At 36.2% G+C, this 17,614-nt stretch overlaps 2 protein-coding genes across 2 annotated transcripts in view; one reads left to right on the top strand and one right to left on the bottom strand.

Moving 5' to 3' along the window:
• Positions 1 to 17,614, bottom strand: part of LOC149530517 (P-loop containing nucleoside triphosphate hydrolases superfamily protein) — a 38,392-nt gene that overhangs the window by 9,301 nt on the left and 11,477 nt on the right. The window contains exons 8-13 of the mRNA XM_089808790.1: positions 9,908 to 9,977; positions 9,649 to 9,725; positions 9,055 to 9,108; positions 8,871 to 8,951; positions 8,676 to 8,787; positions 8,501 to 8,587 (exon numbers count right to left, since the gene is read on the bottom strand). Of these exons, the coding sequence (XP_089664916.1) occupies positions 8,501 to 8,587; positions 8,676 to 8,787; positions 8,871 to 8,951; positions 9,055 to 9,108; positions 9,649 to 9,725; positions 9,908 to 9,977 (481 nt within the window). The remainder of the gene's footprint in view (positions 1 to 8,500; positions 8,588 to 8,675; positions 8,788 to 8,870; positions 8,952 to 9,054; positions 9,109 to 9,648; positions 9,726 to 9,907; positions 9,978 to 17,614) is intronic.
• Positions 14,317 to 15,746, top strand: LOC149530518 (uncharacterized). The gene is made up of 2 exons (XM_089808791.1): positions 14,317 to 14,835; positions 15,018 to 15,746. The coding sequence occupies exons 1-2, from the start codon at positions 14,456 to 14,458 to the stop codon at positions 15,676 to 15,678; spliced, it is 1,041 nt and encodes a 346-aa protein (XP_089664917.1). The 5' UTR covers positions 14,317 to 14,455; the 3' UTR covers positions 15,679 to 15,746.

The raw sequence follows: 17,614 nt of genomic DNA, 5'->3' as shown, positions 1-17,614 counted from the left end.
AACTTTATTCACTGGTTCTTCCCTTTTGTCAATTCAATTTTTCCCTCCTATGCATTTTGAATATGTTCTCAATGCCTTTTCCTTGATTTTGCCTTCCTTCTTGGTGTTTTCAGGTTAGTATCCATTTGCAAGCATAGGAAACAGAATTTATTATCTGAAAAGATTGCAATTGCCAAGAATTTAGGGCTCGTTTGGTTGCAAGCATAGGAATTGGAAATTAGAATTTAAAATGGGATGGGAATGAGAATGGAAAATGGTAATCCCAGTTTTGTTTGGTTCACCTAGAATTTGATTAGGAATATGTTAATTCCTTGTTTGGTTGTACAAAACAAGAATTGGAATAAGGTTAGATTTATATTTTTTATCAATTAGATTGAGTTTAATAATGTTTAGAATACTCATGTTTAAGATTTATTTGATTTATCATTGTGTCTGTATCTTCCCATTAATTTGATTTTGCTAGCCTTATTTGTCTATCCTAGCTTGTCTAGAGATAACTCTATAGGCTTCTGTATTAAATTTAGATTATTTAGCTTAACCTCCAACTTTATCTTCCTGCATTAGAAGCACAACTCTCTGAATTTTCTGTTGATGGAATCAGATTTTGGTTCAATGGGCTTGTATTCTGTCTGTTCATGTTATAATTTGAGAGACATATAAGGCACAGATTTTTTTACTTTACATTATTGAATCAAATCTGTATATTAAGTATATAAATATTTCCAGTCTTACGGTTTCAACCAGTTTACTATTAATATCCAAAACTAATGCCCATTATACTGCAGAAAGTATCTGGAGTCTCTCAGTCGTTTTCAGTTGATTTTTTATTATTTTTTGCCCACCAATTTTGTTTTACACCCAGTCCATTCATTTTGATGGGTGATGGTGGTCTCATGATCTACTGGACCGACAATGCACATTTAAATCAAAACACTATATAGCATAAAAATCTAAACGAGAGATATTACGTCAATGGGCCATTGGGATCTGAACTGGTATAATTTCTTTGAGTTTTCAATCTTTGTTAACCAATGAACTACGAATCATTGGAAGACTTCCGATGATTGGTTTGTTTCTCTTACCAGAAAAGAGGAAATGACTTACTTTTTAGAAGGGGCTTACAACTTGTTTGTTTCCAAGTCAAGAATGGATTTTGAAGCTGGCCCATCTGGTAGTTCAAGTAAAGGGACAGAGGAAATGACTAGGAGATCAGAAAATGCCAAAGCAAAATAAAGTATCCGACAAGGAGCAGAAGCAGAAAAAATATCTCAAAAGAGGCAGTGGAGGCAGCGGAAGAAGAGAATAAGGGGGGCACCCAGTGCCCAATCAGCGGATGAATCAGAGGCATTGAAGCTGTTGAAAGAAATGGCAGACCAATACTGCTCAAGTTTCTACAGATTCAACCTTCAAAGCTGCAGACTTGACCCCTTGCAAAATGCTTACAAAGATTGATGCCATTGTAAAATGAGCAAGCGCAAAAATGATATAGCTTATAACGGATTCCAAGAAACTATAGAATTTGGGAAAGTATTATTGAGAATAGGAATAGCCTATTCCAGAAACAGTTTTTTTTTTAATAGACATGCTCATTTTGGGAGCAAAATGGGAAAAATGAGAATATGTATTCCTATTCCCTATTCTGATTTGGTGCACCAAACTAGGAATACAAAACATATTCCTATTCCAGAAACCAAATGGACCCTAAGGGCCCGTTTGTTTGCTGGCCAAGGGAATTGAAAATTAGAATAAAAATGGAAATGGGGAATGGGAATAGAAAAGGGCAATTTCAATCATGTTTGGTTTACTTGGAATTTGATGGGAATATGTTAATCAATTGTTTGGCTATTCAAAAATGGAATAGGAATAAGGTTAAATTTTGTATTTTTTTAAATATTTCCCTTAAATTTTTTGTTTTAATTTATTATTTTTTAATTAATATTTTCAATACTGGTAAAACGGTTAATTTATTTTCATTTTTATTTTATTCATTGAAGTTAATGAGAAATATAATTTATTTCTTTTTTTTTAATAAATAAATATAATGATAAAAATGTTATAAAAAAAAGTTTTTAAAAAATAAAATGTTAACAAAAAATTCAAAAAAAATTTAACCAAAAAAAAAAAACAGATTGGGAATAGGAATGGCCCATTCCACTAACAACTATGTTTTGGAATGAACATATGTGCATTTTAGGGGCAAAATTGGAATAAGTTTGCCTATTCCCTATTCTGATTTGGGGTACCAAACAGAGAATACATTTCCTATTCCTATTCCAGCAAACAAATGGGCCCTAAACCTTAAACTCCAAACCCTAAACCCTAAACCCTAAACCCTCAATCCTAAACCTAAACCATAAACCCTAAAACCCTCAACCCTCAACCCCGTTTGGTTCAAGCATAGGAATTGGGAATTAGAATTGGGAATGGGAATGGAGAATGGGCAATGGGCAATGGCAATTCTAATTGTGTTTGGTTCACTTGGAATTTGATGTAGAATATATTAATCCCTTGTTTGGTTTGGTTGTACAAAACTAGAATTATAATCAGATTAAGTTTATATTTTTTTGAATTGGTCCCCTGCCATCAATTTTCCTTAATTAATGGCTACCTTGAGCTTAACAAATATCCATTACTTGTTCTTCATAAGGCCCTCCTCCATCTCAAACCCATCCAGTGTGAGTGGTGTGAGTTTTTCCTGTCACTGAAGGCGAGCACTTGAACTGTGGGTATCTCTTCCCCAACTGGCAGCAATCTGAACCATGAGCATGATTGCAGTCATGGGAGTTTCTACTCAAATTTGGGTTATAATAACACCCGTAGGTGCTTAGACCCAGCAATTGTAATTCAAGGCAATAACATTGCATTGCATTTAACAATTTTTATGCTAAATCAACCACTCTGTGGTTAGAAATAAGCATTGAAGGGAGTATAAAGTCAGAATGCTAAAGACGTACCATACAATCAACTCACGCACTAATTCGAAACTCAAGAACATACTCTATGTTATGAAAAAGACCCATTGTAATAATGGGTGTTGATGGTATCAGAATACCAACCATCTCCTGTCCCTAATGCTAAAATCGAAAGCACATTTTCCAAATGCCACGAACAATAATCATGAGACTTATACGGTAGGCACTTTATTGATGATCCAAATCAGATCTCTAAAGGGCATGGTTCATGATTGCAATCCAAACCTTGAGCGTGATTGCAGGTTTAAATGATGCCAAGATTCCTGAAACATCACCAAGCCTACCACACTCTCCTATTAACGCACTCATCAACAATCCGAACCCTATGCAAGTCGTGAGCGGATGCCAAAACAATTTTGCCCTTACACGAGTAACCATGGATCTGAAAAAACAATATAATTTAGAAAAATCAAATTGTGAATAGGAATGGCCTATTCCAATAACAGGTATTTTTTGGCATAGACATATGCTCATTTTAGGGGCAAAATGGGAATATGTCTTCCTATTCTCAATTCCGATTTGGCACACCAAACGAAGAATACAAAACATATTCTAATTTTCTCTTCCTATTCCAGTTGTATTCCAGCAACCAAACAGGCCCTGAAGGAAGAATGCAATTCAGGGAAAAATGAAAGCCACCAACAAACTTGAGATATGATCCTATTACCAAAAGTTAAGAAGGCCATGGATTTATCTATCATATGAAGCTCAGATCTAATGAAGAACAATATTTTGGATCTGGATAACTAAAGAAAAAATCAGGGAATTGTGAGGCCTTATTAATGAAATAAAGAACAATATTTTCCAGTCACAATAGAGTACACAAAAGCCATTATAAAGTACATTAAAGTCACAATGCACATTACTCGCTGACAGTAAAGTACACAACATTTTGCTCTCACATGTAATGAAAACCAAACTAATTAAACTAAACATTAAATACTTTATGTTTGATTTGTTTGGTATATCTCATGAGAAAGGAAACTTTTCTATATGTTCACTTCACCCACTAGTTTATTTAGCACCTTGATAGTGGCACTGATAATTTCAGTTTCTAAAAACATTTCTTTTTAAATGATTTTTTTCCTTTTCTTTTATAAAATAAAGTTGAGAAGCCTTTTTAGATTAAAGAAGGTGGTTTAGAAATCCTACTTATTGCCCTCAGCTTGACAGTCACAAATGGAAACTTTAAAACTCTAGTTAGTTTCAAAAGGCCAAATTAAATGAATTTAAAAATTTATGCAACAAGCTCATATTTACTCTTTATCCTGTCAATCAGTTATAATGAAATTGATCTCACGGCAGCTGTCCTTTATATCCTCCATGAGTTGCTTGACAAACATATTATAAACCTTGCAGTAATGAAAATAGGCATCCGTTACATATATACTACCTGCTTACAGATGCTACGCTTTTCCCAGAGTATATTCTCAAACAACTAAAACCAACCTGCTTTTCCAGAGTCTTTAAGAACAATGTATTGAGATCTCTGTTTCATCAAAGTCCCTTTTAAAGGGAAAAGTAGAAACAAAGAAACGAGAATAAAGCAATCTCAAATTACACCAAATTCCAAGAATTGATATCTGAACTGGGAAAAAGCATGAAAAGGGATAATTGGTTGAGAACATATGGGAAAATAGGATCAAGGGGCCAGGCAAGAATGCATATGCACAGAAGTCCCTAACATTCCTTATTACAAAATTATATGTGTAACATCATTAACTGAACCCATGCAATTTCATGTCACATCTTGAGCTGAGTTAAGAAAATTCCAAATGTTAACCTTAAACCTTAGCCCCCAAACCATCATGCCACCTGTTATGCCTAGTTTCCAGACTACTAGGTCTGGATGGCACCTAGCCGCATGTGCACCATGAACACATCCCCACGCTATGCTAAAGTCCCACAAATATCTGTTACTGAATTGGTTATTGGACATTACATTATTTTATTTTAGCAATAGTTTCCAGCCTACTAGATCTGGATGGCACCTAATCGCATGTGCACCATGAACACATCCCCATGCTATGCTAAAGTCCCACAAATATCTGTTACTGAAATTGGTTATTGGACATTACATTATTTTATTTTAGCAGAGCAACGCCCCTCTAAGCTCACACCAATGTCAGGACAGCCAGTCCCTTAAAACTTGGCTTTCTGGCTTTATTTTACTATCTCTGGCACTCTGATTAATCTTTCTTGCATTTTGAAAGCACTATCTAGTTTCTTCTCACATTTTTCACACTTCTTGAGCATAATAGTCCACCATTATCATGCTTCCTCTGTTCACAGGTCCACCACTTATGCCATTTTTGTTGAGCGAAGCTATGTCAAATTGGAAACGGCTGCCTTTCCTCACTCCAGCAAGTCACTTCACTTGTGGATTTTGCAGAAGGGTAACTCTCTAGGTTATCTTGCATTTTATCTATTGTCTCTTATACAAGTATATAGGCTGTTTGTGGAGGTGAAAACATAAAAGTAGGGTTTTGACCAAGCCAAACCTCTAAACATGGCCACCCCCAACATTTTGTTATTGGTATCTTGTTGAAATAACCCCGTCAGGATTATTGACTATTTAAGCACCAAAACCTTAAAACTTCAAGGGTTTGACATTCCGTCAAACAATTAGCAATCGTGCTCTGATACCACTGAAATAACCCTAGCTATAAAGGTCACTAAAGAACCAATGCTAAACTACAATAATTTGTAAAAACACCTGTCTCGTACTACGAAGATATAATGTACTATGAAATTTACCATGCAAAGGGAAGTATCTCATTTATTCACCAAAACGATAGATAATAATGCCAATAATGTTTATGAAAGAATCTATGTTTCTTAACCCAATAATCACACAATGACCCAGATTATATAGGAATATAAACCTGAGATTGCCGGCTCCATCAATGATTATGAAGGGCTATTAATATCGAATCTGCCTGATCCCAAACTGATGCCGCTAACGAACTGCCAAGCCACTGTCCCGTCTGAGCTGGTGATTGCTATGAAATGATCATTGATATGATTACAGTTCAGCCCTGTATTGTAATCTTGTGTCGGTTCGGCATTGTCCCGGATTTGGCCACCTGCTCATTATTGCTTGATTAATATATGATCATCATCACTTACAAATCTGCTCCCAATGTATTTGGATCAGTTGAATGTGTACACGTCCAAGATCTCATCTCTATTGAGTTTGTAGCAGCCGACAGTTGGATCGACCAATTTAAATCATGGGAGGTCATGTGAAGTTTCTTCCTTTGGCCTGATTGATATGGACTGGTTCAATCGACGCGAGCTGGAATGAGAGCTTGACCTCTACATACACATCTTCCTTATCCTGGCATATATGTTTATTGCTAAGATCTGCTGCAATACCAAGTCAGGCTCGATTATATATTCTGATATCAACAACAATGTTAAAATTGTCTTTAGAAGGGACCCCGTACTCTGTGCAAAAGCCGCCGACAAAGTGTGAGATTTGGGTGTGACCCGTAGTCGATAAACTTGACTGTTCAGAGAAATCGCACTTTCCCGCATGTTAATAATCGTTGTCCATCGCTGCCGTCTATACCTTGGACTTCTGTTGCGAGTGGATCCTCAATTGGATCATGAAGGGCCCTGTCAGCTCGACCAGGCAAATCTGAACCCGACTCTTGATGAAGTTGCGTATCAATCCGTTCTAACCCTGGCCAAAATTCACATGCTAAATCGCTGAACCCAAGTAGCACGAATCTACTTTCGTTGCTTGTCAAGAGGACTGGAGACGCCGGGGTGAATGGAAGTCGTTATGCGATCTCTGAGATATCTCCGTTCTCTGCAGTGTTGTTAACGGAAAAACGGAAGTCACTAATGCACTTGTAAATAATCTGATTCCCGTCTTTCATGAATCGAAAATCTTATGTATATGCTTCAACTGCTCCTTCGGTTTTCAAGTCTGATTGCCGTCCTTCGATTCCAAGTCTCTGCTGCTATTAATTGGCTCGAAGATCGTTGCCTTGGCTCTGATATGAAGGATATTCTTACAGGCCCGGTTCTCTTCCTTCATGCAATTTTTTTATTGCTATCGGTCTCTATTAGACTGAATCCTTGAATCTGATGTCAACCAATATCCTACAATAATTTGCGAAGATGATGATTAATTCTACTTTCACTGATCCAATCAATGAACAGTGATGCGAGAGCCGCAAAATTGGCCTTAGCCACAGATAATTGCCCTGATGAAATGACTGAATGTCACCTCCAATCTGCAATAATTCGGATGATATTTCACACCCTCAAAATTGCGTACCAATTGAGAGTTATCGTTCTCAATGGCCAACTGTGACAATTGCAGAAACCCTAGGTTCTACAATGCACCTGTGATTGAATCACAATCTGAAAATCAAAGAGAGATAATCAACTGCCTGATTCGAATGGAGCCCCGGGGTGCCTATTTATTCTTTTCCCTCCATCCTCTCCAGAGACTTCTAGAACCTTTTTGATCTTATCTCTTAAGTGACTTTATTAAATATTTTCCAAGTCACTTTATTAAATATAAAGTTATCTTTTAATAACTATTTATTTAATTAAAATAACTAATTAGTCGTCCTTGGACAACCATTAATTAAATTAATTAAATCGAACTGTCACCAAAAATTGGGGACATGACACTTGTGTGCAGGTTCCAGTAGAGAAGATTGCAGTTCTTGTTGGAATTTCATTTTATGGATTTCTGTGAACATTGTGTTGCTTCCTCCTAGTCTTTCTGTTACTTCGGAACTGAATAGTGTTCTTTGCTCTGTACTTTCTGGTACAGCTTGTTGTGTCATGTTTGCACAAGACACTTGCAAGACCATGCTGTCATCCTAGAACCATGCACATGTCCTCAACAGAGACCCTATAGAGCTGTCCAGAAAGTCTTTGTTGTACCTGTTTTTAGCTTATATAAAATATATATTCAATTGATTAGTTTGGTTAGTTAAACACTCAACTCCTTCAACGGTGAACAAACTCATTGGTCACAGTTAGCCGAGTGTTTGTTCCAAGTGGAGAGTTGAAACTCAAGTGCTTTAGAAATTTGACTACACTTTGTAGAGGGTCGGTTTTCACGCTCAGCAATATCTTCAATATTGGCAACTATACATCTAAACTTTCAGGGCTGGATCAAGGGACTGAGTAGTAGAAATGTATGTGACAGGAGATTAGTCAAGATTGTTACTAATACTCTGAGTTGACTGCATTTTTGAACTATTACAACTTCTAAAAGGTATTCTCCCTCTTATATTGACAACAATTTGAGTTAGAGACATGCGATAATATCAGGCACACATTACAATTTTTATTTATCTTTTACAAAACTGTTCTAGTAACTGTCACTTATGCACTGAACTGTTACTTTACAGGGAATGAAATTCCAAATCCATTACCTATATTGATTTCCATTTCTATATATTGGCACAATCAGAACAAAAATGTCCAGCTAACAATTTATGCATTGCAATGTCATAAAATATTTTGAATCTTTGAAAAGGCCTGGGTCATCATACCTATTTTAGCAAATAAGCCTGAAATGTCTTTAACGGATCTCTCCAAATCAGAGCGAAGTGTGCAGGCTTGCTCAGTCAGAGTGTTTTCTGCTCACCATACAATATCCCAAATGTAAGTCTCATCTAAGAATATTTTTAAACTACATCTACTAAATAAGACTACATGCATACAAACCTGCTTTCTTATGGTTGGATATTATGTATTCTCTTTCTTTAATTGCAAATTTTGCCTGTTTGCAATCTTCCTTTAAAGCTGATATTGTTTTCCTGGATTGCTCGAGAATTTTCTGTACAATTTCAGATACAGTTTAAGTTTAACTAACCAATATCAGTTCCTCAAAAATAGCATTATAGATCAAATGTGGCTCACCTGTGTGAATTCAAGCTTGGAGCTCAACTCCGTACAAAGCTGCTGCTTTTTCTCATATCGATCTTGTAAATCTTCAATTCTCTGTTAAATAAAATCACACAGTAATTTTATTAAACTTCAAAGGTCATGCTGCATTTTGATTTTAAAAAATCAGTATTTGTAATGGGTCCGTTGGGATATCTACCTTGTTGTTCTCTTCTAGTGTATAATCCAGTTGTTCAATCTTATCAGCCATGGCCTGAATTCAACCTGCTTTAGTATCGTTGATAGTAATGTAAAGCAAAGTGTAGTTACTAAAAGTAAAAACTATAGTTTGTTACACAAACAAACAGCTCTAAAAATTGCAGTGTGTTTTGTTTAGATTTATAGAGCACAAAGCCTACAAGAAAATTGCCTATAATATAAGGGCATTAGAGTTTATAAATAAGGTGATTCACAGTTCAAACTTCAATCCAACACATGAATTACTCCCTCATGCTTGGAATTGTTATTTTCAATTAACAAATGAAATGAATGCAAAGTACATATGCCTAGCACGGTATAAATAAAATTCTGAATAATCATTTTAGACTAGCAAGAAAGAATAGTCCTTGAACAAACTCAATTATCAGATGGAACTCCTAATCATATCACAGCGGAATGATAACATATTCGGTTTACCAGAAAATTCCGTGGTTTTAGCAGTAGATGTGACTTATTTTGATTTCAGAAAGAAATAATAAAATACAAATTAGCTGAACCATAAAGTGATTAACAAAAATTTATATCATTTTCATACCTTTTTCTCAGCCTCTTCTTGATAGTACCGCTCTTTTGGAATATAAACTCCACTTTTCTCACGAGCAGCATAAATCTCTGTTTTTCAGAATTCAGGCACATCAAAAAAAGCATGACAACCAGTCAATTGAGTTACAAGACAATAGCATGCTTATCACATTAATAGTTCTATCATATTGTATAAATACTGGTGTCAAAATAACTTCATCAATCATTTCAAAATCAACAACTGTAATCTATCTTCATATCTTCAAAAATACCTGTTTTAAGTCGCTCTATCTCACAGTACAGATCCTTGATAAGAGTTGATTTCATCATCTTTTGATTCACCTGCGGAAGAAATAAAACAGTTAAATAAAATTTAAATATATTATGGAAACCAATAACCATACCTTGTCAGGCAACTAACATAAAATTAATTGATATAGTATCAACTATGTATATTGAAAAATACATTATATACAGAAAGTGAGACATCATTAATTGCATCATCATTCATGTATATATAAGAAAAGTCCCATACAATCCCAATTGCCTTCAGCCCTACAATGATCTCCTTGTAAAGAACAGAAAACTTATTCCATAATTTACACCTACCAGAACTACAGTATAAAGTTTAAACTATAAGGTAGTCTTACGTTTCAATAATTAAAATATTAACTAAATCATCAAAAGCATGGTGATCACTTCACCAAAGAGGATAAAAATACCATCACCTTAGCTATTACACAAACATTTTACACTTCATTTGACACCTCTCAAGTTTACCAAATTGTCAAACTGATCCAACAGCATAAGCACCCTTGCAATCCATAAAATTGATATTGCATCACAATTATCAATTTAACTCATTCATTTAACCTTTCAAGATTACCAAATTGACAAACTAATCCAAATGACTCAAGCTCTCTTACAGTCCAAAAAATTGATACTTCACCATCAAAATATACATCAAGGACTTCTTTAACTCTCTATCATTCATCCTGATTATGGATCACGGAGTGTGATCCAAAACGTCGATGCAAAAAATAGCTATACAGTTGAATCCAGAAACATTCACAGAAGAGCTTATTGTACTTCAAATTTTGAATTTTCAAAAGCTATAAAGGATAGAGGCTAGGAAAGATATATATATATATATATCCTAACAACCATGATTTGGGTAAATATATACAAGCAAAAGAGAGAATTTACAGATGAACACAAAGATAAGACATTTTCCCTGTATTTTAGTACAGTGTTCCAGGGAACTTTGGGAAAGGGGGGCAAGGGGACAGATCCTGGGGATGGGGGACCAAGGGCCTAAGTTTGGAGACGGCAGCAAGTGGGCTACACTAATATACAAATAATACTTTAAAAAAACTAGTTATACATATATAGCTATAAGAATTAAATTTCAATTAAAACTTCACCAAATTAGTAAAAATACCAAACACTAAAATTTTAAATACTTGGATACTAAATTATAAAACTGATGACTAGTTCTGTTGCAACTCATCTACCAATGCATATCAGTCTTGTTCCAGTGTTCTACTCTATCCTCTCAAGACCTGTATTTGCTGATCACAGTTTCCAGTTTGATGTTCTTCCTTTCTAGTGTTATTTGATGAGGTTCTGAGCATATTCGATGAGTCTTAATGCCTATAGTCATGTTGGGTATGCTGGGCATATGTTGTTGATCATTCTGGGTTCTTTCTCTTGCTTTTCAGAGAGTGACAGCTTGTTTGAGACCATTTCCAGACCTGCAATAGTTTTCCAGTAATCCATTAAAAGTATTTCATTGTTAATTACAGTCTATGTTACCCAGGGACGCGTTTCCACCTCTAAGACTGAGGTTTCGGAAACGGGGACGGTTTCGGGGACAGGGGGACAGCAGGAAACGTTTCCAAGCCATCCCCACCTAGACAGGAAAATCGGAGACATGTCCCCGATACACAGGAAACGGTCAACGAGTTTCCGAAACTTGTTGACTGTCCCGGGGACTGCACTTCCGTTTCCTAGAGGTTTCCGGGACTTCTAAAAGGGTTTCCGATTTTTACCAAAAAAAAATTTAAGCGATCTCCAACCCCACAACTTTAAATATATTAAAAAATAAGACTTTTAATGTTTTTTATGTTGACTTAGTTTTGTTAATGTTTATTGTTTAAAACTTTAAAACTTTACACGGAATTTATGTTGAAGGAAACGAAATATTTCATTTACAATTAGGTTGAAACGAAATAGATATTATGGAAGTCAATACAGATTTAAAGTTACGTATTATGTTTTACAAACCTAGGTCAATACACATTTCTCATTGACCTAGGTTGAAATGAAATAATGGAAACGAAATATTTGATTTCTCATTCTCAACAAGAAGAAGAGCCGAGTGAAACTTCATTCTCAACTTAGGGTTGCGCTGAAGAAGAGCCGAGTTTTTCACCTAGTCTGCAGTTTGGAGTTTGTTGAAGACAAGTTTTGCAGGTATATTATCTTCCTTCCGGACCTTCCTTACAGCCTCCAGTAGCACTCGACTCTGTAGCACTCGACTCTCTTCCTCAACCAACGACTGTAGCTATTATTTCTATTTTGTTTGGACAGGATTTCTCGCTTTCCATCCTGAACCAAGGCCCCGGGTAGTTTCTTTCGTTGCCTCCCTCCCTCGGATGCCATTGCCAACTTGCCATAGAATTTCATACATGGCGATTCAGGGAATACATCAGACTTATTTGTTTGGCCCCAAATGATTTGTTCATGCCCAAAATTCTCAAAACCTTCTGTAGACGTTTGAAAGATTGGCTGCAAATTGTTCAACTGCTGACTACGGTTGCCCACGACCCTGCTTGAGGTGCGATCTGGTTGCCTGGGGGATGTACACCCTGACAATGTGCTGTAAACTGTGTTTTGGGGTTGCAGATTTTACTGCAGTCCCATTTTCCTGTTCGATCTGTTGTGTTTCTACTGGAAACTTCACTAGGAAGCTGCCTGGCCTCTCATCTATAACCACACCCAATGATTTTTTTTAGAGTTCTGTCCTCAAGCTAGGTTGTACAACATCCAACTATCGTCAGACAATTGGATCTGCAATTTGTAATCTCTCTTCACTCTGCAAATTAGAACTTAAAGTCTTTAACCCTATTCAACGGTGAAAAATAGTTTATCTTCCTCAAAATGGCTCTGTTTGGAGTTCTCTCTTCTATCCTTTAATTTAAAAAAAACTTTAAAAGTGTTATAAATAATAAATTTATGATTAAATTTTAGCTTGAGAACATCTATCAGCTTAAGAGACATTGTCTAATTAACTTCATGGTTAAACATTTTTGGGATAAGATATCCAATTTGATGTTGAGAAAGATATGCCAAACAGGGAATCTCTCAGCATCATTGTGTCAGAAATTTGGTGCTCAGGATGTTTGTCACAATGTTCTTATATTGTAACAGTTCAGTTTTTAGCAGAATTTAATATTTCAAAACTCCTGGATAAGCATACTTGGGTCTTAGTATGGTCTTTCTGTTATTCATTCGTGCTCTTAATGGCCTGATGTATAGTACTGCAAAAAGATGGGTTTCATTCTGAGTTTGGCTTTATCCATGTTTAAACTTTATTTATTTTAAGATAATATGTTAATGTTAAAGTATTCTAAGATTAATATTTAATATTTATTTTGTTACAGTTTTTGATATTTTAATACAATTTTTTTAATTTATGTCATGACTCATGAGAGAGAAATCTAATTTTCATTTTCATTTTTGTTAAATTTCAGATTCTTGATCTCCATTAAATTTAAATATGAGCAGCAGCAGCACTGATGGTTCTAGTAGTGATGAAAGAAGGCAGGGTGAAGAAATTGGAATTGGAGGTGGTGGTGATTCAAGAGATATAACAAACACATTTGAAATACCTTCAGTTGTCCTCAAAGACTTTGCACGAGGTCCTTTTAATCCTAAAAAGCCTCTACTTTGCCTTGTTCATCCAATAGATGTCAAAAAGAAAAATTCAGGTGGAAGTAGGATTTATAAATGTCATGTGTGTGAAGGTGAAATTAGAGGGAGCTACACACGGGTGTGGTCTCATTTCTTGGGGGTTAAGGGCAAAGGAGTTAAATATTGTAAACAATTAGAGGAGGATGCTAAATTAGAGTGTTATAGATTGCACATGGAGGCTGAATACAAGTCTAAAGGTTTGCCCTTTGTTATGCCTCCACCTTCAGATTCACAGTTATCTACTCATGGTATTACTACTCACTCTATGTCATCCAGTGTCAGTGAGAGTGTGTTTACTAGTATGGGAACAAAAAAAAATGAAAAGGGAAAGAGGAAGGCTAGTGATAGTGGGCAGCCAGGTTCAGTTACAAATTTGTTCAATACACAAGCACGAGAAATGTTAGATTGTTCAGTTGCTGATTTCTTTTATGCCCATGACATCCCATTTCATGTGGCCCGATCACCATTCTTCAAAAAAATGATTAGAGATGCAGGTTCAGTAGGCCCCTCTGCAGTACCCCCTGGAGATCATAAACTACGCACTACCCTCCTTGATAAAGCATATTCCAAGGTGAGTTTGGTGATGGAGGATATGAGGCATACTTGGATGAAGACTGGTTGTTCCATTGTGATGGATGGGTGGACTGATATTAGACATCGGCCACTTATCAATGTCATTGTCACATCCACAGCTGGTTCTTATTTTCTTAAGGCAATTGATTGTTCAAGGACACGCAAGGATGCAGATTTTCAATTTGGCATTCTACGAGAGGCCATAGAGGAGGTTGGGCCCTCAAATGTTGTTCAAGTGATTACTGATTCAGCACGTGTGCAAATTGGCTGGAATGATGGTGGAGGGTGCTTACAAGCACATATTTTGGACTCCATGTTGCGTTCATGCATTGAACAATGCATTGAAGGACATGGGAAAATTGTCTTGGGTAAAAGAAGTGGTGACACAAGGAAGAGAGATTCAAATGTTTATTTGCAACCACCACACCTCACTTGCCCTCTTTAGGACGTTTTCAAAGAAGGAATTTCTCAAACCTGTAGAGACAAGATATGCTAGCTACTACATTCTATTAGAGAGGATGGTTGAGGTGCATGACGCTCTACAACAAATGGTAGTGAATTCAGAGTGGAATAAGTGGCCTACATCAAACACTATTGAAGGAAAAGCCATCAAACAAAAGATTCTTGATGATGCATGGTGGTCTACTGTGAGGTAAGACCGTAAGACATTGTTGATTCTCATTTTCACTTGGAAATCATAGATTCATAAGTTTCATAAATCCTTTCAATTTTTAGATGTCTAAAATCTGATTTAAATTTAAAAAGTTTTGATTTTCAGTCATTTACTTTAAAAAATATATTAATATAATTGGCATATTCTTATTCTCATTGCAGGTATGTTTGCTCAATCATCTCTCCTGTTGTGGATGTCATCAGATATGCTGATACAGACTCTCCTAACCTTGGGGAGATATATGAGACTATAGACAGCATGCTTCAAAAGATGAAGCAAATAATATTGGCTCATGATAATAATTTGGTCTTATATGAGGAGTACATTAATCCAATTTTCTTGCGGCGGTGGAATGCAATGAATACTCCTCTTCACATGGCAGCTTATGCATTAAATCCAAAATGGTATGAGCCTAGGCCTGGAAGCGAGGATGATGAGGTGAGACGTGGTATAATGAAGGCCCTTCAAAAGATGTATTCGTCTCAAGAGTCTAGTATACTTCAGGAGCAATGGGTTGCCTTCACAAACTTTGATGGTCCAACCTTTGGCACAGTAGAGGCAAAGGTGGATAGAGCAGTAATGGCATTGAAAAGCCCCGTTGGTTGGTGGCAGTGGCATGGATCAGATGCACCACAGTTAAAGATGCTTGCAGTTCGTCTCCTCTCACAGGTAGCTAGTTCCTCTGTTGCAGAGAGGAATTGGTCTACATATAGCTTTATCCACTCCGTGAAGAGGAATAGGCTTACCTCTAAACGAGCAGAGAAGTTAGTGGTTGTGCATAGTGCTTTACGACTTGAGGATCGTAAGACTCCAGTGTATTGACAGAATCCAGCTTTACAGTGGGACATTGATCTCGAAAATGCCACCCAAGTTGATGAGGATGACACACTACCAGGATTGGTTGGCATTCCATTGGATGATGCATCCCTTGAGGCTCAAGATGATAGTGATAGTGACTTTGATATGGATGATTAGGGGCAGCTGTCATAGTATCTTTGCTTTCATTGTGATTTTGATGTTTTAGACTTGAAATGTTTTCTCTTGACATTATATGATCATTGATAGTTGATAGTGATACATTGATGGAACAATTATGCATCAATATGGTATTATGATCTTTGATAGACATGGTTGATAAACTTGATACTTCAAAAGTTTAATTGTTTAAGTCGTAACTTTTCAATGTTTTCATTTTGTTGAAAGTTGATGTTTTTCATTGTCTCATTTGATTCATTTCATGACTTACAAATGGTATTGTAAGTACTTAGATGATGATTGAAAGTGATTATTTGAATTTTCTTAGATGATTGAAAATGATGCTATTTAGAATTTTGATTTTCTGTGACGACTCAATTAGATGCTGATTGCTATGCCCTATGATCATTGATGAATCAATATTTGATGAATGGAATTGATAATTTTTAACTATGTTGTTGTGATGAATGTAGAATTGATGAATATTTTTGAAAATTCATATATATATATATATATATATATATATATATAGCCGTCCCTTGCCGTCCCCTGCCATCCCCTGTTCCTGCCAAAAAAAAATCGTCCTGGAAACTCGTTTCCCCGTCCCCTCGTCCCGGAAACTTGGGGTAACATAGATTCGAGTTGAGCATTGGGTCCACGCATTATGTTCAACATTAGGAATTTACTTCATTAATGCCATATTAATCAGCACTTGTATCAATGTTGTAACGAGATATCTTCTCAACACTTTATGACTGAAACATTATTGATTATATGCTTATTTTCAGTTTATGCGTATTGTAAAAAAGCATGTGTTGATGACTAGTATTTTGTAATGGAAAGAGAGCATAGATGAGGCCCACGTGTCTTTCGGGTTCAGCAAAAGGCGCTAACACCAAGCAAAATTTTAAAAAACTTACACCCGAGACAGAAGACTTCCCAACATCCCCTCGACACTCGAGGGACTGTTGAGCATCCCTAGCGACATTTCCTGCATCCAAGTTGAGGGTCATCCTGCCCCCATCCTGGAAATGCAGGGTCCCACGGCATGTTGGGTTTAACCAAAAGTTACAAGATCTAACAGTAAATCTCAAAACCAAAATCATCCAAACAATATTCTTCAAAATATTGAGAATGTCTAGCTTACAAAAATTGACCAAAAAAGTGTCTCCCTCCAACAAAAATTAGCACTTATCACAAGCTGAAGCACAATGTATTGAAAATTTAATATGTTCTTGTATTAAAAATTATGTCACGTCAAGATGTGCCCCCGGCCTTAAAACTGAGATCCCTGTACCAGAAATAGTTCAAGGACTTGGGGACGTATTATCCCCATACCCAAATTTAAAAATCAGGTTGAAATGTTTCCAAAACACAAGGACGTGAACAGAAAAAATTGGAGCCAGTCATATGCACCAGGGAGACCTTAGCCAACCCCAAGACAGACATTCGTCCCCAACGGAAATGAGCAGCAGCAACATTTTAAAAAACATATCTTTCTTTCAAAAAAATTATTGTTTTTTAAATGTAAAGCGGAGCCCTCTTCCCAAGTTTCCCCTTAACATGTATATTGATTTGTTTTTGCCTCAAGTTTAGTATTTCTTGCATAGCAAAAATTAAAGAGCAGCAGCAAGAGGGTTAGAAGAAACCGTTAAAAAAAGGAGCAGTAGCAAGTGCAAGAGATAGAAGGAAGAGGGGGCAAATTTCTAGCTTGAACTTTGGAAGAGGTGATTTATATCCTTCCATTCTTTTTTCAATTCTTGTCAAAGCTTCAAGCTTGAAA

This window comes from Cupressus sempervirens, chromosome 11, assembly GCF_028749045.1.
Source record: "Cupressus sempervirens isolate cs-2001-9-10 chromosome 11, ASM2874904v1, whole genome shotgun sequence".
Lineage (NCBI taxonomy): Eukaryota > Viridiplantae > Streptophyta > Pinopsida > Cupressales > Cupressaceae > Cupressus > Cupressus sempervirens.
The sequence above is the reverse complement of the archived record's forward strand: the minus strand, read 5'-3'. Positions and strand labels throughout refer to the sequence as shown.

Excerpts from the sequence above, each read along its gene's own strand:
- LOC149530518 (XM_089808791.1), top strand. The coding sequence starts at position 14,456 with ATGATGGTGGAGGGTGCTTACAAGCACATATTTTGGACTCCATGTTGC. Across the intron at positions 14,836-15,017 it reads GCATGGTGGTCTACTGTGAG|GTATGTTTGCTCAATCATCT; the intron begins GTAAGACCGTAA and ends TTCTCATTGCAG.